Here is a 23,879-nt window from a genome sequence, read left to right as displayed (position 1 = left end):
TTACACAAAAAACAAGAACAGAGATGAAGGTTATTTACAAATCATTGCAATGTGCTTCTCCAAATCTAGCTTCGATGATTCTTCCTGTGTTGAGGTACATTCCTGTAATTGTGATTCGAGTTCCTCCCGCTGCCTGTCCCTCAGTAGGGCTAAACCCCGAGATCACGGGATTCTATAAAAAAAACACAAGTGGAGGTTTATTTATCAATCGGTTGAGAACAATTCTGTTTCGACGAAGTTCGGAAGAACTGGAAACAAACAAAACAAAATGGGCATCGACAACTGTGTTGGAGCAGTAGGAGGTGACCGATGTGATGTTGCATCTTTATGCACAGTTAAATAAGTTAGTAGATATTATTCCCTAGTGGCGTCCCATAGTATTACATTGCATACCTTACTAATTTGGATTTTTTTTGGAAATGAGCATGTATGGCATTTCCTTAACTCATTGAGGAATTTTGTATGGCACCCGAGATAAAATATGTAGACCTATTAGGCAATAAAGAAAATGTACATATTAAGCTTGTTTTAAAAGTATTCTGTGATTGAAAAAAAATATTTATCATAAAATTGGAATGCTATGAATCTAGTTGATTTAATGTTTCTTTTTTAGCTCCATAGAATTGTTTTAATAACTGCCCAACATGTGAATTCGTAAAACAAAATGATAGGTTTTCTAACAAAATTTATCAAAGCGTTTAGTATGCTTAATGTTATGAACAAATGATTATAGTTCCTTTGAATGCACTAACCCTATAGTGGAAATGTTCTTTACTGTTTCCGGTCCTAGTCTCTTCACCAGACCATATCTTAATCGCGATTTGTCCTGATGTTACCTCGGAAGATAACCCAATTAGGCAACTTACACTGAAAAGAGAGACGGTGTGTCATTTGATAACTCATTTAAAAATGAAGCTGATATGTGTACTCAGACAAAAAATATTGCATATATTCTTGTATACTATGTTTAATGAATCATGAATCAGAGAAAGAACTAGAGATGGCACGCACAATGACAATTAACCAATGACGTGCACACATTGAGGACTGAATGACATTTAATGCATACTCAAAAACTGCCACATACTGGGAAGACTGTAAGAATACGAAAGCCAAATTTAAGTTGAATACGTGCATACCTGCATGTTCTGGGAGTTTGATGTAATAAAGATATCACAAAATAATCATGATTATTCAACTTTTTACATTTGCCATTTGCTAGCGGTATGATAGCACCGCAGATGAGCTCTAAAATCACACATCGTAGACCTTCTAACTTCTGATGATGACGGCAAGTGCGTTTTATTTGTCTACGATATCAAATGTGATATCCATGGCCCTGCAAGGGCCTTGCCCCCCCCCCCCCTCTCCCGATACGACACCGTTACCTCTGCCCTGGTTGATAGTAGGAATCCATGTCAGTCAGGCTACACACCAAGTCTCCTATTATAACATTTAGTACATCATTAAATGCCACTCCTAGGTCGGTTCCGATGATTTCCAATCTTGTAATGCCATTAACTGGACCTGATATGGGATAAAACTATAGAAAAGAATGATCTGTTTTGGTCTTTTGGCCTTTCACATTTATTACAAAGATCATTAATAATTCATAATAATAATAAATAACAACGGCATAGACCTTAACCATATTAGGCAGAAGGTTATGCTTATCACTTGACTCTGTATCATTTTTTTACATCTTTTTTTTGCTCTGGAAAGCAAATGATGAAACCATAATATGATAAATATAAATATATATATATATATATATATATATATATATAAATCAAAGAGTATATATATATATATATATATATATATATATATATATATATATATATATATATATATTCTGCCTGCCGATATCTAATATTGTTAAATACAACAAGAAAATATACTCTAAAGACTCCCTGTCAAAATTCAGAGAAGCATCTTACCCAAAAACAATCTTGCAAACAGCTTTTCATAAAAAAATCATCACAATAATCATTAACAAAACATTGGGGACTGCAGGAAAGCTGCAATAAAAGGCACATAGCATCCTAGGCTTACAGCGGGAATTCTGGTATAAAAGACGCGAGGCAGACTTTTGACAAGTTGACTCTTATTACTCTAAAAAAAAACATGAAGTATAATATCATCTTACTTCAGTTATTACTGGTGCTGAACAAAGATTGGTCTCATTCTGATTGACAAATCGATTGCTCTGACAAACATCACTCTCAATGACATTACAGTCGTTCCCACACCAACCGCATTTTAGAAACGAAGGTGTTGCTTCCGGAGATAGACACCGGCTGCAGCTTCCATCGTTGGCTGAACACTTGTACAGAGTCACTTCAAGGCAAAAGAAAGTTTGTTCGTATTACAAGATATTTTCGCATACCGAAATACAAGCCCCTCACATTTTATGTACGGATTTCTCAAAAATTGGTTCAGCACATCTCTTAACATTGCGGGCAATTAATGCTAATCAAAAGTTTAAAAAAAAATATAAATCGTCGTTACTTTTTTATACTGATAATAAAGAATTCAACACTTTAGGTGTTGATCACAGAAGTTGAAATAAAGCACAGACTTTTACTATTGTGCCTAAAGTTACTACACAGAAAAACTTAGTTAATACGTTGATGTTTTAAGAAGTTTCAAATTAGAAGATATATAAAGAAAAAAAATTACTGCGGATACTTTTGTCATACCATATGCATCATTAGGGTCATCTATATAGTGTTGGTCATTCCATTGAACGGAGACGCTCACATTGTTTTGAAGGATGTCGTCAGCATACATGTACTGTAAAAAAATTTAATGATTAAAATAAAGATCTAGGCTAGACAGCTGCTAGAGTATACTTCATCAATTTGAATATTTAGTATTTGCTTCCCAAGAGGGTTGGAAGATAGATATGTAGGGAAATACTCGTACATAATCTAATTTCTTGTTAGCGCATTCTGTTTGGTCTAATTAAGCCTCCCCATTGAATTGTCCATAATAATTGCTATTAAAGTGATTGTTTAACATTGGTTTGACTTTTAAAAAATCTGAGCTAGAAGGTAACACATGTCACCAGTGTATGTGATATGTTACAAAAATGAAGCCCAGAAAAAATTGCGTTCGAAAATAATTATTTAGTGCTTCAAAAATTGAAATATAAAGTGACCAGAAACACCACCCCATATACTTATGTGTACTATTTAGGCGTCTAGTAGACGCCTATTTACAAAATCGGGGTTTGCCTTGTAGTTTTAGCTTTTCTTTCTCAATAATGGTTGTTTTCAGGGTTTATTAGTTCTAATACATGCACTTGTACACATGTTTCATCTTGGTTTAAGAATTTTTTAAATTGGCTGCTCACAAAGTTAAACAATACCTTTAACTGTCATTGGTAATGACATAGAGCTAGTAATTGTTAGTAACTCTATGGAAATAAAGTCAAAAGTACTTTTGTGTACATGTACCAACCTCACTCTTGTATTAAAGAGATGTGCTAATCGGCAGGAGACGTGGGCGAGATATAACTGTAATATAGGTGTTTATTGATAAAGCAAAGCTAAGACATAATATATATGGGAGAGTCAATGTTCGCATAGGAATAGCTCGACAAGGATGCAGTTGAGAATTACACGTTTACTTTGCGATTCAATTTCAATTTGTCAAAGATATTAAATTTAGTATGTGAAGCACTATATTTGCGCTTTAGATATTAAAAAAACCGATGATGTACATCGGCAGGTATGAATTGAGAAATTAATTTGAAAGTAATTTCATACTTTTAGTTAGTAAATTAAAGAATATCTGTATTTCGCAGGATAATGATGCTACACGATATGATTTGAATACTGTAAATAGGTAATGTTTACCTCTTTAGCCCCACACAGAACATAACTTTCATTGACGAATGCAGTTTCTACTCGTGTCTCATCTCCATCAATAAGAAGAATGCAATCGAATGACTGGATCTGTGCACAGTGAATGAAAAAAGATCATCAAATACACATTTTGTCATCAACTATATTATTACGATTAGATTCTTATCAAGAGCAAAGGTTCGCTACGTTCAATATTTAATAATAACAATGATACGAATAATAAATTTATTATGGTTTTATTCAATCACTGTGATTTAAAGTCTGCATGCTAATTAGTCTAGCCGTGTCAATATAGCAGTAGGTATATAGGCCTATTTGTAGAATCATTTGTGGTTATGCAGTCAAATAAAACAATTCAGATAAACTAAGTGTGGCAGCAACAACAGCCGCATCAGCAAGTTTAACTGCAGTAGAGTAGACTATGGGTAGACTAGCCAAAAAAGTACTACTAGTACATACAACAGAAGCAGCAGCAGCAGAAGCGGATCTGGCAGTAGGCCCTACCATTTTACATGTTATCGCAGTAGCAGTAGTAAGTAGATAATGGAGGTATGGTATGATGCACTTTAAAAACTGAAAGGACGGAAAGGGTAAATCATGCAACTGACTAAAACGTGACATCGTTCTTGATAAGTGTGGACAACGCTATTTCGTCACCGCTCAAACCCTTCTACCCTTTTCGCCTTTTGTTTTTGTTTTAAAGTGTATTGCAACGAGTGACAGTGGGTCAAATATCGTGAATGTAAGGGTAAATTTAAACGTTTAAGTTACAACTGTCATTACATCACATCAATACCTTTGTTTGATCTGTAGGAATATTTCTCGCCACAAGTGAGAAACTTGAAGGAATATTCACTGGTATGAAGAAGGTTTCTGATGTACCAACCAGCTGAGGACAGTAAATCTGTCCTTTGTCTCCAGAACCTATGGGATTCTAAATGTCGGAGCGGGTATAATCAGTTACGTGTTTCTTATGACATTCGTAACCAAATTTAAATGGAGGGCTTTATATGATTTCGAATATGAAATGTTAAATCATAAGGGTAATGTTGGTAATGATAATATTCATGACATGATGACATTGGACATGACTACATTATAATAAATGCTTTGGTAGTAGTCGTAGTATTAGCCAAGTATTACTATTGTAAACGGTTAATATTACTACTAATAACATCAACAAAGCAAACATAGTAGAAATAATTATCATAATGAACTATGATGTAATGATGATTAATTACAATAATGAAGATGATAATCAGTTATGCCAATATAATCATGATGAGGGTAACTAATATATCAAATATGGTAAACGTGATACTTACTATTACAATTCTGAGAAGCATGAATCAAATGGGGTACATCTACGTTCTAAGTTTTAAAATCAATATGTCTAAGGTAACTTGAATGAAACCAACAAAAAAGATAAATCTTAAAGTAATTCTGATTATTAAAACTATTAAAATTCTCATTAAAAATTAAGTTAATCTTAGGAAGGAGAAGAAAAAATTAAGATTAATTTTATATAGCGTTTTTTATTTAATAAGTTTTATTGATTTTCAAACATCGTGTTTCATTCAGCGACTCGCTGAAGTATTACATTAAACCCCTTTCGATACAAAAACTAAATAAATCACGTATCCCGGGGTCAAAGGTGAAAAAGCTACAAGGTAGTCCTATGTTTTCATAAAATGCTTACATTTTCTCCAATCACCACTGTTTCACCGTCCTGGCATGAGCTGCTCTCATGCGTACACATGTTGTCATAAACACACCAGTCACATGGCCATGCACTTGTGACACAAGACGAACAACTGAAAGAGAAAACTCAGTTATATTCCTTACAATACAACAGTGAAATTGACATTTTATTTATTTTATACCGGTCCAGATCCAGTGCCGGATCCCACTGTCGCCCATAGGGGGTTGGAGCGATTTTTCCCACCCACATTTTGTCGATGGGCCGCTCAAAGTTGATTTTTGTTTTCTTTGAAGGTGTAGTACTAGCAGCCACTTCTTACCTGTATTCTTATAAAACAAAGTGAATACGTAATAATCTCATTAGCCCCATTTAAAGAGCGAGCAAATTTGTTTTAAAATTTCATTTTTTGTCCTGAAAATTAAACATTTTGGGCAATGTTTGTAATCCTTATCAAGATGCGTATGTAACTAGATAATTACTGCGAGCGCGAAGCTCGAGCATAAATTCTTTATATATGTCTGGCCTGATCGAAAAGGGACCTGCAATGACTGCTTGCAGTTAGCCATGAAAACGATATTTCAACAATTTAATAGTGCGAGCACGAAGCGCGAGCTGAAAATATTTGACATTCCGACCTAAAATATGGAAATTCTAAGCACTTTTTCACTCATGAAGGGGATGTAACTAATCGATGCGAGCAAGAAGTGCGAGGGGGGAAAATGATATTTTAGACCTAACAACGAGAGACACTCTATTCATGTTTAATAAATCATGAAAAGATGGTTATCTACCTTCATTAATAATGCGGACACGAAGCCCCAGTATATATTTTTTTTTATTCTGATCTAAAAGTGGACTATTTAAGTACGTTTTAAATAAAGTACAAGCTACGTATCTCAATAAACATGCCGGCACGTATTTTAGATTTAGACCTAGATTCTGAGTTTTCTGAATAAGTTTGTTTTATCATGGAACTAAAATATTCTCGCGCGAAGCGCGAGCTGAAAGAAAGTATTTGATATTCCGATCTGAAAAAAAATTAACAATTATTTCAAGCACTCTGTAGGGAAATTGTGGAGTGGATGTGGATTGCACTTAGTAAATCATGCGAGCGCGAAGCGCAGGCTGATATATGTAAATTATTATTTTGATCTAGAACCGGTACATGCTAAGGACATTTTGTCATCATGTGGCAATGATGACCATCTTCTGATATTCCTATTCCTCTTCCTTGGCGTGAGATGAAACTTGTAGATATTACATTCTGAAAAAGGTGACAATTTAGTTATTAGGAACTCATGAAAAAATAATGTTATTTATTGATTCTAATAAACCCAATGAGAGCGTGAAATCTGTTGCTATTAAAACCTGAAACTGGACATTTCAAGCACGTTTGTAATTATGAATAGGATACATTGCTTAATGACATTTTTAACAATTAATGGGAGCGCAAAAAAGGATGCTTGGGTATGTGAGGTTGTTTATGTGATTTGGGGTGATTGGTGACCAAATGTTTAGGTAAGCAAAAACCCAGGTTTGATCCTGACAGAAGCATTATACTAAATATGATCAGGCCTTGATATAATAATATATCTACGTTCAATAGTTTATTCTTTGAAGCTTGGACTGGGAAGCGTCTCACAAAATTGTCATCCTACATATCAATAAACGTTGGAAACAAAGTTGAGGGGCCTGATACCAATTTATGAGCTGAAACATTTACTCGTTCATTAATTGATGTTAAAGTCCGCACCGTGTTATATTTCCTTTTTTCTTTGACTGTAAGGAGTTCTAAAACTCATTTCAATTTCTATTTTAAGTCAATAATGAAAACACATTTGATCAGTAGACGTGTGTTTGTATAAGTATACTATTTAGAGACTTGTCTCGAGATCAGTTGAGTCATAAGTCACGACTTAAACAGCCGAATATTCCTTCGAACATGCTGAAAGAAAATACGTTATGGACCATGATTATATGTACCGTCAATGGTGAATGTGTCTTGCTTGACAACTTCCCCCGCACAACTTCTTTAAAGATTAATCGCGATAACATTTTCCTTTTAATAAATCAAACATAATATGTAACATGTGTAATGTGTTATTATTACGTATGAGTATAAACAAGAAATGTGAAGCACAGGGTCAGAGTTACACATTTTCTTTACTGCAAATTAAGTGAATCACTTGCAAGTTCTTTTTCGTAACAAAGTGGCAGATTCTTTAAGGAAATACACAGTATATTTACATGATGCTCCTTGAATTTCTCTAAGTAAATGGGACATGGCAAACTTTATCACAAAGAGGGAAACCAACATTCTACAGGAGGCGCAATAGCTCAGTCGGTAGAGCGGGGATTTGTATTCCGGAGACCCGGGTTCGATTCCCACTTGGTACGCTCGTGCCCTTTGGTAGGGCATTAGTCCTCATTACCAGGTCCTTCGGATATGACCTTAAGCCGTCAGTCCTCTGGTTGCTTGCTTACAAGCATTTATGCTTTCTTAGCAATCAGGAAAAAATCCCTACCAACCAACCATTATTACATATAAAATGTGCAAAAAAGGCGCTGTATTAAAATATCCAGTGAAGTTTGTTACATACGATTTATGATGGGTGCAGTCAAACAAGATAAAATCCGTGCTTATGAAGTAAACTGTGGTCTCCGTTGATAAAATGGAAAGGGTCAAAATCTTATGGTCATCTGGTGGTTGAAACAAAATAAAAACAAACAACAACAAACAAAAAGCATCAACAATATCTTCCAAGTGACGTCAACGATATGGTCAGTGAAAAAAAATCGTTTCCAGTATATTGTATTAAGTGTAAAAGATCCTCATTCGTAAGTTGCAAAAGAATGGGTGATTTTCATTTTCAGATTCTTAAAATACCTATGTATAATGAAAGTTCAATACGTATGTTTAATACAATTTTAGTCATTAATCTGGGGAAAAGACTGAGGTCTTCAAGTTCTTATAGATATAGAAAATAACTATAAATTTAATAATGGTAAAGCCATAAGAGCCTCGATGAGACAAACAGTTCTCGTCTCACCTTCTTCAGGAATTGTAGGCAATTCGTCCACAGGAGGAGTTGTGCAAACTACTGTGTCGGACGTTGTAACAGCATTGACCAGGAAAGAGTCGAAGGCACACTGGTATTGTTCGTTGTCTTTGAGGGTTGGAAGCTGCTGTACAGTAATGGTGATCTAGAGTCGGTAAAGAGAAAGGATAACCTTTGATAGCAAATTATGTTAGATAACTAAATGACCTCTTGTTACCTATTGATGATGTTTTAAAATATTTTTCCGATTTTGTTGTAAAAGTGGACTTTTCAATGTTTCATCCTTAAACGTAGACATGCAAGATGACTATAAAATGCACCTAAAATGAAAACAAATTTCTATCATTTTTATTGAAAACAATATATTATTCCTTATCATTCTGTTTTATTAAACACATTTATGAGGCCAATAATCAGTTGGCCCAGACATAAGTCACTTGTCTTACAAGTTGAATAAGGTGTATTTAGCGCACTGAGTTCGTTCCCAATGGATAGCTTAGAAGGCTTACAGCTTTTGTTTCTACTGCAGATTTTAAACAAGTTTCCAAGATTTCTGGTAACATGCTGTGTTTTCCCACCTTAACGTTTGTGCTTAATTTTAGTATTTTAATGATTCAACAGTATTATCACGGTTTAATTGAGCCTATGTTTACGTATTTGCGATGTAAAATCTGGCTGGATTCCCCCCCCCCCCCCTTTTACTGTAAATTTCCATTAAAGTATACAGAAATGTTCTGTTTAAAAGTGTCATAACCCTCAATAGGAAACTTTAAGGCCAAGGCCGAACGTGAGTACACCCAAAAGCATTCTACTTAAAAAACTTCTTGTCTATGAACACCACATACCTCTTGTTCTGTATTTTGATAAGATAGTATGTGATCAGGCTGAACATCTGAGACGGATACACATTGGATGGCATTGTAATACAACCAACGGGTAGATTCATCAGGGGAAGGACATTCCTCGTATCGGGTACACCTTACGGTGGAAAGGATGTAGGTGAAAGTTTATTAGGAAGCATATAGATTATATGAGAAACGAAAAATCGGCAACTATTTTATTTTGGACCTAATAAGGCATTTGATAAAGTTCATAGACCATTCCTTTATAGAGCCCTTGCAAATTTCAATTTTGGTGAAAAATGCATTATTATTCAAGAGCTTATTATGCTTATGTACAGAGTCGTAACGTGAATTTAAATTGGCAGTAAGTTTATTTCTCTCTAACTAAACGAGTAAGAAAAGATTGTACCTGCCATGTTATTAATAGCAGTTGATTTAAATAATATGATAACGTTTAAGGTATTAGTTTGTAGGTGAATGTTAATAATTCAGTTGAGGTCAAGATTAGTCGCAAGATATTCGCCAATGACATCACACTATTTGTAGCTGATGAACTGTCCTTTGAAAATGTCATGCAAAGAGTCCAAATGTTATGTCATGTTGCTAGACCATGTTACACCCACGATGTAATAATCGCCCACAAATGTAATAACGCCCACAAATGTAATAATTTTACCCACAAATGTTATAATGCACTTTACCTACAAATTATAATAATAATCTGTTCTAAACTAAAATCCTATAGTAATGCGTTCATATAGCACAAAAGTGCAAAGTCGTTTTTTCCAGAGCAAGTTAATTAAAAAATTATGATTTAAGTCCAAATTCTTTTTTTCCAGACTTGGTTGTTTAAAAAGTTATACTATAAGTCCAAAGTCTTTTTTCCAGACCCAGTTGTTTCAAAAATTATAATATAAGTCTAAAGTCTTTTTTCCAGACCCGTTTATTTCAAAAACTATAATACAAGTCCAAACTCAGATACGATAATGACATTCCAGTGGAATAAAAATGAGAATCGAGCTTAGTCTTTTCTCCAGACCCATTTAATTAAAACTGGTGGAAGAAATGTCTTTGTTTCTGTTTTAACTAATACCGTGCGTATTGTGAATATATGCCCTAAGAGTAAATTGAAAATCAAACATAGTCTTTTCTCCGGACCCGGTAACTAAAAACTAAAACCCTATAGTAATGAATCCATATAGCACAAAAGTGCATTTTTTTTTTCAGACCCGGTTAACTAAAAAAAGTCCAAAAAAATCCAATGTCTTTTTTCCAGACCTCTTTATTAAAAAAATTATAATATAAGTCCAAACGAAGATACGATAATGATATTCCAGTGGAATAAAAATGAGAATTGAGCTTAGTCTTTTCTCCAGACCCAGGTTATCAAAACTGGTGGAATAAATGTCTTTGTTGCTGTTTTAACTAATACGGTGCGTATTGTGAATATATGCGCTAAGAGTAAATTGAGAATCAAGCATAGTCTTTTCTCCGGACCCGGTAACTAAAAACTAAAACCCTATAGTAATGAGTTCATATAGCACAAAAGTGAAAAGTCTTTTTCCAGACCCGGTCAACTAAAAAAAGTCCCAAAAAATCCAATGTCTTTTTTCCAGACCTGTTTATTAAAAAAATTATAATATAAGTCCAAACGAAGATACGATAATGATATTCCAGTTAAATAAAAATGAGAATTGAGCTTAGTATTTTCTCCAGACCCAGGTAATCAAAACTGGTGGAATAAATGTCTTTATTGTTGTTTTAACTTATACGGCACTTATTGTGAATAAATGCGCTAAGAGTAAATTGAGAATCAAGCATAGACTTTTTTTTCCAGACCCGATTAATTAAAAAATTATAATATAAGTCCAAAGTCTTTTTTTCCAGACCCGGTTTAAAAAAAATTAATATAAGTCCAAACTAAGATACGATAATGATATTCCACTGGAATTATGTTATAATTTTTTCATTAACCGGGTCTAGAAAAAGGAATAAGCACTTTTGTGCTATATGAACGCATTACTATAGGATTTTAGTTTACAACGGATTCGCCATAAATCCCTTCAAATTTATTACATTTGTGGGTAAAGTCATTATTACATTAGTGGGCGATCAAACATTATTACATTTGTAGGTAAAGTGTTATTACATTTGTGGGCGTTATTACATTTGTGGGTAAAGTGTTATTACATTTGTGGTCGTTATTACATTTGTGGGTGCAACAGACCATCGTTAAATATTTCGAAAAAAATAAGGTTTAAGTTTTGGTACTTTTATCAGTAATCTTTAAAAAATATTAATGGGGAAGTATATTTATAAAGACGCTAAGGTGTATTTCAGTAACAATATGCTGAATGCTTACAAAAAAACTTGGAATAAAAAGAAAGAAAAAAAAGAAAACCAAGTATTATTGCGATAGATCCTATATTAAAATCCTTCTTTTTCTTCTAATTTTTTAAATTAATAAATCACCCATTTAACGACTGTATTTCCCATGTTTGGTCATGTAAATAGTTGAATAGTTGAATAATACATGTAGTTAAAAGTTGAACAAATTATATTCCACTTTACATTGAAAGGGCGAAAAAATATAACCAAGAAAAGCAATAATTGGTAATACTGAAAAAGGAGCAATAAACATGCCTGCTTTGTCCTAAAATGTAACGCTCTAAAACTTTTTGGCTAAAAAAACTCTTTAAAAAACAAGGATCATAATGTTCGATGGAAATTCCTTCCTAAACTACACCTCAATTACTTTGGACCGAATTCACTTGTTCTTAAAATGTATTTTGAAAATTGAATGGAAAATGCCAGAAATTTATCAAATTTTATCATTTTGTTTCGTCAAAGTATAACGGCTTGGAAATTGTGAAATGACAAATCTTCTTTTGGTAATACAGGTAAAGATATAGGCAACAGTTGTCATGGGGCAATACAACATTATATATATGAATGTGTTTTTTTTGTGGAAGCATAGGGTATGCTCAGACATTCTTGTTATTGGAGAAATTGTGAATAACGATAAATCATAATGTATACTGTATGTTCATGCTAAGAAAAAAAATATTTATGTGAATCGAAATTAATCTGGAATTGTATACCTTAAAAATGAAAAAAAATTGTTAGAAATAAACTTTGCTCAAATTATTCAACCGTTGGCTACTTCCAATTAAAGGACCATGATCTTGTTTTACATATAAAACAAAGTAAATATTTATTTGTTAAACTTTCTAAAATGTTTAACAATTATTTATTGGATAAAGAGTTTATAAACCCAAATGTTGAACAATATTGGTCCTTCTATTTTAAAGGAAATGTCATTGTAACAATATTTGGAAATAAAAAGTTACTTATATTGAATACTTTTGTTTAGCTGAATTGAACTTTAAATTTTATATAAACTTTTGATGTCAAATGGATATCTGTTTCGATTTTTTTTGCAAAATCTTCACTTTGTTTCACGTGTAAATATGTTGATAATTGTTATCACTTATTATTAGATTGTCATTATTATAGACTCTTTGGGTAAAATTTAGTGAATTTTTAGTTAACATTATTCTGAGTATTAAAATTATTGATATAAGAATATGAAGCCATTATGATTGGTAGACACGGTGATGATTGACAAAACATTATATCCGTTTTAATAAATTCCTTTATTTAGCTTCTCATGCAATTTTTTCAATTAAAAAAAAAATCTTTTTTTTTTAAAATATATCTGAAACACTTCTAGAAAAAATTAAAAAAGAGCAAAGAGTGTGTTTTGGAAAAAAAGGAAGATTGAAATCAAAATTTGCTTACTATTCAATGGGCATGTAATATACTTTCTTCTTACATGTATACGTATAAAATATGTATATATTTTATGCTAAATTTTATTGTATACAATGCTGTTCTTTGGTTTATTGCACAGTGAAGATGTAAATAAAAACATAAAGAAAGGAGATATACTGAAAAAGTATAACTAAATAATAATCGGAAAAGGTGATATAGAATTAGGCCTAATTCAAATCCAATGATTATTATGAGGGTCAGTGGCGTACCGTGGGTAACGGCATGGGGGGGGGGGGCACCAGCAAAAAATTTTGAGTCACTTAGTGAGCTCGCGAAGCGCGCCCGATTGCCAGGTATACTGACCTAATAGAGACATTTTAAGGAGGGTCCCATTAAACGGATATGTATCTCAAATAATGCGAGCGCGAAGCGCGAGCTTATAATTTTTCATATTCAGACCGAAAAAGGAACACTATAATTAATCTTTTATAATCATAATACGTACCTGTCTAGCTAAATAATACGAGCGCGAAGCGTGAGTTGAAGTTTTTGTAAAAATTGACCCCCAAACAGGAAGATTTTAATTCATTAAGAGTATACACATCTCACCATAGCCATCTAATGCGAGTACCAATAAGCGCTTGCTGATTTTGTTAGAATTACATCTAAACATGCACATAAAGCACTTTTAATCATAATTAACATACCCTTCTCACTAATCAAATCTTGCGAGCGCGAAGCACGAGCTGAAAATGTAGGAAATTCAGACCTGAACAGGGGCATTTTAAGGCTTTTTTTTAAGAATTCCCGAAGACCATAAGTTCACTAACCAAATGATGCGAGCGCGAAGCGCGAGCTGAAAATTTTTGATATTCACATCAGAAAAATTGACATTTTAAGGACTGATTCTAGAAATTCATGGAGAGCAGACATACTTCACCAATCAAGTACTGCAAATGTAAGCAGTAGTCACTTTAAGTAGTCATTAAAAAAAGCATAATATTGTACATAAAACAATAACTCGAAGTGCGAGGAAATATATTTGGCAGTATTGTGTATATTGACTTGAAAACGGGAGGTTTCAGTATGACAGGAGTATATATCTCGTTAAACAGACAATGCGAGCACCAGGAACAATGAAGACAGGCCCTGGGCAAATTATGTTTTGTAAAGTTATGAAAAAATGTTTCTTATGTAATATAACATAACATAATTATGATATATTATAACATTATAATGAACAATAATGCATTCTTTCCCATTCCGTTTCTCTTCCTTTCTCCCTCTTTTTCTCCCTTTCCCCGTTTTTGGGTGTTTTTTTTTTTTTTGGGGGGGGGTCAGCCGATTGCGGGGCACGTGCCCCCACGCCCCCCGTAGTTACGCCATTGATGAGGGTCTTTGTCAATTATGGGGAGGGGGGAAGTAAATATACTGCAAACTTACCTTGCATCAAGAGTACACCATCCACAGTAAGGATCTCCATCATTTCCACCATCCTCCCCAATGCACTCCTCGCAGGTCTGATACTGTCCACAGTTGACTACATCGATTGTAACAACCCGATTCTTCACATTAATGTAGAAGAGGGAAACAAATATTGTACTGGGTTTCTTTTCTATTAATTAAAATAAGGGCTTATTCCAGAGCTCATAATGGTATACAAAAGTATGTTTTATGTTGATAACACGCGGTGTTCGTTTTCATATCACTAAAAAAAATCTCAAAACTTTAGGAAACAAAGATTATCATTTTCGTGTGATGAAAACGCTAAAATTGTCCACGTTATTCACTTTTCCTCATTTATTTAATTAAATCTTACCAAGTGCACTACAATGCTGGATTTTTCTCTCACTATGTGTACTATTTGGTAATTAAATTCTTATTTTCATGAATTTCCAATAACTTCCATTAATTTCAAATAAAGCTTGTACAATAAAATTCTCACCTGAGTCGAGTCTCGGTCTGAACTTGTAGCAAGTGTAAGTTGCTCTATTGATTCATCAAGGAACATCTCTTGTAAGACAGATCCACCTCCAAAAGAGACATCTTCATACACGTACCCGAACGAACTATTCACTATGTTAATCTATTTTGACAAACACACCAAGTGAAAATCAGCCTTTTAACATATCGAATATACAGTGTATAAGGCCTACGTTGAAATACATGTATCCAAAAATTAACAGTTTATAGAAGAAATTACGAAGAAAAAAGACGACCACATAACCGAGATGTGTCGATGGCTCTCGTCTATTCATGGATAAGAAGCTTCACAACTACTTCCACGTGATATTTTAAAACCGTTTTTAACCCATTATCTGTCTATCTTGTTGTTGCAATATATATTATTTACACGAGAAGCTGAACAAATGAATAGTTATATAATCAATTACAGAGAATTATTTTGTCAGAGAAACTTAAAGATGACACGGTGCTGGTAGATTTGAGATAAAGAAAACGACTTCAATTAAACAGTCTAAATTTTTTAAATTTCATTTTCAAGCCAACTCAAAAGCACGGAGGGGTAAGAAGAAAATGACGAACTTTTTGAAAATATTATAGAGCATTCATATAAGATTAATCATCTTGGCTCATTTCTCAAGAAATATTGTCATCAATATTGGCGACACTAATCAGATAAAAAAGAATATTGCACAATTATTCAGTTTGTGAAAATAATGTTGCAGTCACTTCATTTCTGTTAATTTTTTAAAAAAGAGAAGATAATCCGTAAAAAACTACATGTATACGAAACAAATATACATTTACCAATTAGAAAAAAGGTCTATACAAGCCTACAGAAATTGCAACATTAAGACAATTAGGTGATCGCCCTGCTCAGCCGACCCATGACAACACGAGTGTCGTGCCGCAGGGCCTACTTTACACATTAAACAAACTCTGCTACCAAATAACTTGTAAATACTAATATAACCACGCATATTCATCATGGTGTATAAACTTGAGGATATTTGTTAAAAAAAAACCTTTCTGTAATTTTCTTCTGTTAAAAATTCGCTAGGAGTATGATCATTTGCATATACAATATTTCATTCCCTAAAATATTCATCAGACTTTTCCTAAAAAAAGAAATAAAAGAAAGGGCCCAGTGGGTGTGCAGGTTGGCGTGTGTGTAAAATGTTCGGATGTGTGTGGAAGGGGGCGTGAAGGTAGTCCTGGGCCCCGTCTAATACAAAGAGTTATGATTGATCCGACCAATCGTAACTATGGGAAGCTAGCAATTTAAACATCTAAAATACATGTTTGTTTAAAATATTTTTTAGAAGTGATGCATATTCATACATTCACTCTTTTCTTGACAATTCAGTAGGGGAAGGCGGGGTAAGTTGAGCATAGGGGCAAGTTGAGCCACCACCCCAGGCCAATAAAGAATGAGTCATACATTGTAGTGGTGTCATGTATTGATGACCCATTACACAACCTTTATCCCTACCACATTGTTTTCGACTTTGAAACAAAAAGGACATTTTAGAGGGAAAAATACAAATTTCAGCAAAAAAAGTAAAAAGGGTGTAAAATAGATAAGGGCATTTTGCCCACACATGTCTTTAAATAATAAAAAAATAAGAGCAATATTGTTAGTCCAGGTATGGTTCTTCATTCTTCTCATAGTCTTTTAAATGATGGATGCATAAGAAGTGTGTGAATGTGAAAATATTGAATTAAGTTCGGACTGGGGTACTTTGAGCCAGCCAACATGGGGCAAGTTGAGCCATGGTAATTCTGATGGTAATGTATAATAGAAAATAAAAGAAAACTTGAAGAGCCATTGATATGCAGGCAGAAAGGTGCAAATTCACATGATAGTTCTTTTACTTTTAGAGAATGTTAGTATTTATAGAGATTTAAAAAGGGAAAAGACTTTTTAAAAATACATACTGCTTCTTCCCGCATACATTTTGTACATATGGGGCAAGTTGAGCCATTTGACATTGGTTTTTCAAAGGTCACCATGAATTTCAGTGTGGGGGTAGTAAGTTATATATTGGTGAAAAATGTTTCTCAAGAATCAAATTTAAAGGCAAGGTACTTATTTCTACAATATTATTAGTCATATCAATTCTAACATGCAAAATGCAAAAAGTGTCACAACTTACACCGCCTTCCCCTATGCTTCTTTTCGTTTTCAAAGGACATTGATCAAATTTCCTAAAGAACTTTTTTTACCTTTGATGGATTTCCATATACCTGAGATTAATTGGATCAATCGTAACTCTTTGTAAGACGGGACCCTGGTGCACGTTCATACCTTATGTAAGCTTCCTTCTGTATCTCCTATGAACGCCACCGTGTGATGTCTTTCTATGATGGTCACAATTGAGGTTGAAGTCACATTAGGGATAGTAGTGGTGGGTGAGGCAGAAAGGGGATTCGTTGCACTGACATACTTGAACAGTACAAACCCGTCTTCAAATATACCTCTACACTGATACGAATCCGGGGGTGTGGCAGGATACTGTCAGATGAAAGCAGAAAGCATGTAATGTATTTGGTGGCAGGAATAGATGGAGAGTGTAGTGAATATATTCAGCATGATCTATTTATGTCGTGTTGACGTGTAGGTATAAAACAAAGATTAACCTATTGTCAGGATCAAGTGAGGAAGAACTGCACGACTACTTGCGTTCTTTTGGGGACACTTGTCAAATTGTACAATTTTTTGGCATTGCTTTATCATTAAAATGTATATTTTAAACATGAGTGTTAACGCGGAGGATTGTTCATTGTTCATGGGGAGGGGGAATTATATTGTTGCGCCCCCCCCCCCCCCGCAATCAAAAGAGACAATCCTCTGCGATGACGTACCTTTATACCTCACATAGTAATGTTAAAAAAACTGATACATTTGATTGTTCAAACTTTAATCTTTGCCCAGCCAGGACTTTAATCTTTGCCCAGCCAGAGCTCCGGATCGAATGGCAAAAGCTAACGCAATCATTTTGCAGACTCTCTCCTACCTGGTTCGAAATTTTGTCTTTACTTAAGGCCCCGGCTAATCTGAATAAAGACCAACGTGAAATTTTGTTTGAAAAAATAAACCCAAAATATCTGACATTTTCTCTTTTCAGGCTTTCTATGTATCATGGTCTCCTCTTCCATCTCTTATTTCTTTTCTAGTTTTCCTCTTTCTTTTCACTTATTTCTCTTTTCCGTTTGTTTTCTTTATACAATCCTTTATGCTTTCTGGTGCATGGATCCTACATGGAGCGGGGCAACAACTTTTGAGAGTTGCTGTTTTGCTGTCAGGGCCTTTTGTCACATTTCCCCTCATTTCTGGCGCGGGTGTGTGTGTGTCTGTGTTGATGTGGGAGGCGGGGATGCATGTCAATTCGTCACGGCGCGTCCCTTGCACTATATTCCCGAGTTTCGTTAGAGAACGCAAACGCTTACTTATTTACGTCGGTAGTTGATTTTGGAAGAGACTTTTGGGCCCGTCGTAAAAGGCTGTCCTGCAATTTACATTATGTGACATGAGGATTTTGTTTAGCTTTCGCATCTGCAACGGAAACATCTGCAGTTCGTGTGCAAAATACTATGGTACCAGCGACATATCCGATTTAGGACAACTTTCCAGAACTACATGTACTTCCTCCCAGAGCTCGAGAGGCCGCCCGGGGGCCCACTTCCATTGACGAGTGGATACCAGGCGTGAGCACGCGTAAAAACCTTCTTATCCATGTCACAATCTACATTTCGCATGTCTCCAGCCAGCTGGAGTCATGATAGTCATGATAGCACAGTCCCGCCGCGAGCTCAGGCAGGCAAATGGCATGGCATGACATATTGGTATCGTATGAAAGAATTTTGTGCACGAAAATCAAGATCTATAGGGCCTGTAACACAAAGCTTAGCAATGATTGTAGAACAGTTTTCTACGTTTGATTGTATTGACTATAATGTACAATCAATCTTAAAAATCGAGTCTATGATTAATCGTTAACTTTTGTGTTACCGGGCTCTAATGTCGCGTTGTAGAGGTTTGCGAAAGGTGGCTATTTATCATTACTTGGAGGATATTTTTCGTTCATCTCCCAGTCCCTTTTCCATGTTTTCCTTTTCTCCACTGTTTTGTTTGCACTGGGCTAGCCCCATTCCCTTGGGTCATCGCAGGGTTTATCATTTCACGTACACAGGGTTATGAAACCAACATCTCAAATTTTGACACCTCAGGAATGGAGCTACATTCATCTTGAATCTTTTTCTGATTTCAAATTTCACAAGTTACAGAATCTCGTCAGATTTCAATGTTGCAATGATTCTTTTTTAGATAACGTCTATACTTTTTTGTTTTAAATTATTCATTCATAGTTAAGGTTAGAGTGCAAGGAAACCGAGGGCACGAATGCTTGGTTCTGGTTCTTTTTATTAACAAATCATTGTAGGGGTGGATGTTGGGGTAAAGCAAACCTACCAGTCTGCTATAATCGCGAGAAGGAAAAACTTCATAAACCTGTCCTAATTTAAATACCACTTTAATTTGACTGTATGAATAGATAAATTCCCCCCCCCAAAAAAAAAAAAAAAAAAATAAATAAAATTAAATAACAATAATAACAGTAATAATAATAATAATAATAATGATAATAATGATATTGATGGTCATCCAATAAAACAATTTACCTTATTACATTGACTTTCATATAGGAAGCTGTTCTCAGTGCCAGTGCCCTTTCCTAGAATGCAACCCAAGATAGCATCCTCGAAGCTCTGCTGGACATCGATCATCTTATAGACACAAAGAGGAGACGAAGGTGTAGATGAAAATACCGCGTACAATACGTCATCCGTGGCGTTGATGTTCATCGATTCAGCTAACTGGGATCCTGCTGGTCCAATGTAAGCTGATTGAACAATATTCTGAGATCCACTACGTCCACACTTTAGCTCTATCTCCGTGTACGATGCAAAGTCTTGGTCGGGTGAATCACGACAAATGCGTCCTAAATAAGTTTTCTCGCCTCTTGATATGAAGTAGTACAGATAATCCTTGTAAGATATTATATGTTTAAACCGTGTTGAAGCGTCAGTAAGGATATTCGCTGCTATGTATTGTCGTAATTGAAGGTCTGCAAGACTGTACTTTGAAATGAAACTGAATCCAAAAGCAGCTTCCCCACCACTTCTTGCAACGAATAAGTAAAAAGATTCACCACGTTTAGTAATTCCATCTGTTTCATAGTCCGCACCAAGAGCAACGATTCCCACAGTTGGTAGGTCTCCTGCTGCCACTACTTCCCGAGAATTATATAAATCCCCCGTAACCGATACATTATCCAAATTCCTTGTCCGACAATTATCACCACAGCCTCCACAAGTAATCAGCATATAGTTCTGAGGTGTTATCACCACCACTAAAAGTTTGTTGTCATTACTATTGTCACCGGAACACTTTCCAGTATCCACGGTCTGTTTGAGGTTCAGGTCGGAGTCGAGTTGGTAGAGCCTCTCTCGTGCTCCTATATAGATATCTCCAGTGATGTTGTTGATGGCAATGTGGTTGAATGGTAGGTTGAAGTCAGAATCAGGAGGTGTAAATGAAGATACCAAGTAGGAGGAGAGAGGAGCTGATTGGATTGATTTGGAGTGATATATTATGAGACCCAGATAGAGCAAATATGCTCTCTTCATATTATGTGGTCTATTCCGCGCCATGTCTTATTTTCCAGCATCCAGGCTTCTTTGTTAATTCACAACCTGCATTAAAAAAAGGGAGTGGAATAACATTTTATGAAAAAACTGAAAAATGATGTTGAAAATTTTATTGTTTGAAATAGACATGAAATGAAATACTCCGAAATCTTGCTTTGCCCAATTGATCATGGGCCTGGCAGCCGCTGTGCAGTGCCAGATCGACGAGACTCTATCCCATTAATCGTTGGAACACCAAACAGGGTAGCAGCAACTCTCATCTTTTAACGTCTTTTGAGCCAACACTGAGCCAACTGAGTTCATCCTTCAAAAACTTGTTCTGACTTGAAGTTGATTATATCAAGGATTTTCATCACTCTGCTGGGAACTGAGCCAACACACAATGAACCACCATTGATCTTATACGTACGTTTGTTTCTTTGCTTTTGTTTACATCTGAGACTATACAGTGCATCCCACAAAACAACGAAACCGAGATTTAGCGATGATTTACCATAACTTAATCATAAATACAATAGACAAATGACCTATCAACGTAAAGTTTAGAATCTCTTCTTTCATCTGATATTAGTTAGATTATTCCTCACTCACGCATGAGTGAGCAAAAACAATTTGAAGAAAGGGTACCAAAAACTCATTTGGCGGGGGTATCTGAATTTCAAAAAGAAAATTACATGCCTAAAGGTTCAATATCTGCTTTCTTATTTGATACCTTAATTACAAAAATTGGTCCAGAAGTAAAAAGTTATGTTTACTTGAAACAATGCTTGTATTTCCATAATTTCATGAAATAAACGTGTTTTCACCGGTTTCCCTTAGAAGCTATCGCACGGTTAACAAAAGACTTAATGCATGGCTGATCGTCAACAAAACGGAGTGTTGAGTGAGTTTGAACGCTAGCCTGTAAAACCTCTTCATTTTATGAAATTATTGAAATTGAAGCCTTATTTTAAATGACCAGACTTTTGTTATTTCTTGACCATTTTAAGCAATTGAGGTATCAAATTAAAGAGCAGATATTGAACTTTTTTGAATTTGGTTTTCGTTTTGAAACCCAGATACAGCCCGCCAGTTTCAGACAACTATAGTATTTCATAATATCTCCGAAATTTGTTTAACGTTGACATGTTTTAGGATGGGAAATTTGCGAGAATTTTTTTTAAAAGCGTCACCTAGAATATCACATCGGATCGATCGTTTTGCCTTGACAAAAATACATTTAGGGCATCACAAAGTGATTAAACATGGACACTTTTAATCATATTTAAACCAAAAGTATACGCCCCTCTGGCATGGCTGATGGGCTAAGAATACACCATGGAAGATTGGTTTAGGGGATGAGAAATATATCGAAATCGGAAGTATCATTATAATGGCATGTGACCATGGTGACGAAGAAGAAAATGAAGCAAGTCTAATGACGAAATAGTAAAGACATTACAGCCACAAACAAATGCGTGGTCAAAATAAATGAATTATTTGAAATAATCGAGTGCCTATTATTGCGCATAATAGGTAAAAATCTATTTAAAAAGCTTGGAGAGCGAAGTTGGCTCGGGCGGGAAAGTCTGGAAACCTGTCGAAACGAAGGTCGTGGGTTCGAGTACACCCCGGGCGATGACTGAAGCATGTGTTGTGTGTACACGTCTCTCCCCTGTCCCATAGATGCACGCTATGTTACAGTGGAAAACACTTCGTCCCTCGGATAAGACGTCAAATAAGGTCCCGTGTCGAGGAGAGTCGCCACCTTTGCACACTAAGAACCTACTGCACTGTTCGTATAAGAGAAGGGGAAACCGCGGTGTAGTGGTCCACCTGCACTCCCCAATCCGTTATGTCATGTATGTCGGGAGAAGAGACGAAGGCGATTCCATTTTGTTATGATTGGGAAATCATAGTAATACAAGAAAAAGGACTTTAGATGATTTCTGCGTAAATTCTTTGTGTGAGACATCACGAGAAGATGACTCAGGTAACCACACATTCCAATGAGATGAAGTACTCTGAAATACTCTCTCTATCCATGCTAAATGGAAGCTAATTGTACAATTGAACTCAGTTCCAATAAAGTAGTCAAACTAGACACCCGTGTCTCTCAAGCCTCCTACGAAATATTGTGTAACTGGTACTCTACACATTTGAGTCAATTCAATATTTTTTCTCTCTCCTTTTGTGCAACTCTCTCTTAGAATCTAAGATTGTCCTGAGGAGACATGCTTTATACGTAAACTAACATAAATTGCTAATAGAATAAATGATCTGATATAATTTTTCTACAAACATTTGAAAATATGCGCTGGCGAAAGGAATTCTATGTATATATCAAGACTTACCATCCAAACTGGATACAAAAAACATATAGAGTGAACATTTACGAGGACCACTAAAAATTAGTTATTGTATATCTCAGCTTTGATTAAATTGAATGCTGCTTCCTCTTTTAGAACCTACCATTTTAGCGAAATGTGAGTGTGTACATAGTCTATTTGTTTCGACGATGAATCTTTTTCACAGTTTAGACAGGTCAAGACAAATTCTAGTATTTAATACATGGTTCATCTGCAATGTCTTTAAAATGAGGAAGAATATCTGGTATTTAAAGAAACGAACAATTAATAAACAAAGCATACGCATTTCACCCCCTTGATCCAGTGGAACGAGCTCAAAGGTAGATCTTCCTAAAAAAAGAAACACCATAGTTATTACCTCCATAATACTATACGGGTATTGTATAAACAATCACGTTAACAGTGGCGGTTCCCGAATATTGAAATATTTGGGATGCAAATAACACATTTTTAAATAAAAGAGTCGCTGACGTAATTTTTCTAAGATGTTGCTTTGCTAATATGAAAGATAAATGGGGAAATTTTTAAAATATAGTAGAAGATGTTTCCCTTGCGCCCGGCCCTGATCCGCTACCGTGCTCATGTTTTCCAGACTATTTTCTTAAAGCGTT

At 35.0% G+C, this 23,879-nt stretch overlaps 1 protein-coding gene across 1 annotated transcript in view; it reads right to left on the bottom strand.

Annotated features, from left to right (window-relative positions):
- The window catches only part of LOC129280193 (plexin-B1-like), a 48,129-nt gene extending 24,643 nt beyond the window's left edge, over positions 1–23,486 (bottom strand). The window contains exons 1-16 of the mRNA XM_064112292.1: positions 23,254–23,486; positions 19,892–20,965; positions 17,520–17,726; positions 15,195–15,335; positions 14,693–14,814; positions 9,479–9,611; positions 8,625–8,778; positions 8,175–8,274; positions 5,572–5,686; positions 4,669–4,806; positions 3,864–3,962; positions 2,703–2,796; positions 2,150–2,340; positions 1,389–1,543; positions 753–867; positions 39–172 (exon numbers count right to left, since the gene is read on the bottom strand). Coding sequence (XP_063968362.1) covers positions 39–172; positions 753–867; positions 1,389–1,543; positions 2,150–2,340; positions 2,703–2,796; positions 3,864–3,962; positions 4,669–4,806; positions 5,572–5,686; positions 8,175–8,274; positions 8,625–8,778; positions 9,479–9,611; positions 14,693–14,814; positions 15,195–15,335; positions 17,520–17,726; positions 19,892–20,923 — 2,930 coding nt within the window. The 5' untranslated portion in view covers positions 20,924–20,965; positions 23,254–23,486. The remainder of the gene's footprint in view (positions 1–38; positions 173–752; positions 868–1,388; positions 1,544–2,149; positions 2,341–2,702; positions 2,797–3,863; positions 3,963–4,668; positions 4,807–5,571; positions 5,687–8,174; positions 8,275–8,624; positions 8,779–9,478; positions 9,612–14,692; positions 14,815–15,194; positions 15,336–17,519; positions 17,727–19,891; positions 20,966–23,253) is intronic.
- Between the last annotated feature and the right edge of the window lie 393 nt (positions 23,487–23,879).

The sequence above is a fragment of the Lytechinus pictus genome, chromosome 17 (assembly GCF_037042905.1).
Source record: "Lytechinus pictus isolate F3 Inbred chromosome 17, Lp3.0, whole genome shotgun sequence".
In the NCBI taxonomy this organism is placed as follows: Eukaryota; Metazoa; Echinodermata; class Echinoidea; order Temnopleuroida; family Toxopneustidae; genus Lytechinus; species Lytechinus pictus.
This window is presented reverse-complemented; position numbering and strand designations above follow the sequence as displayed.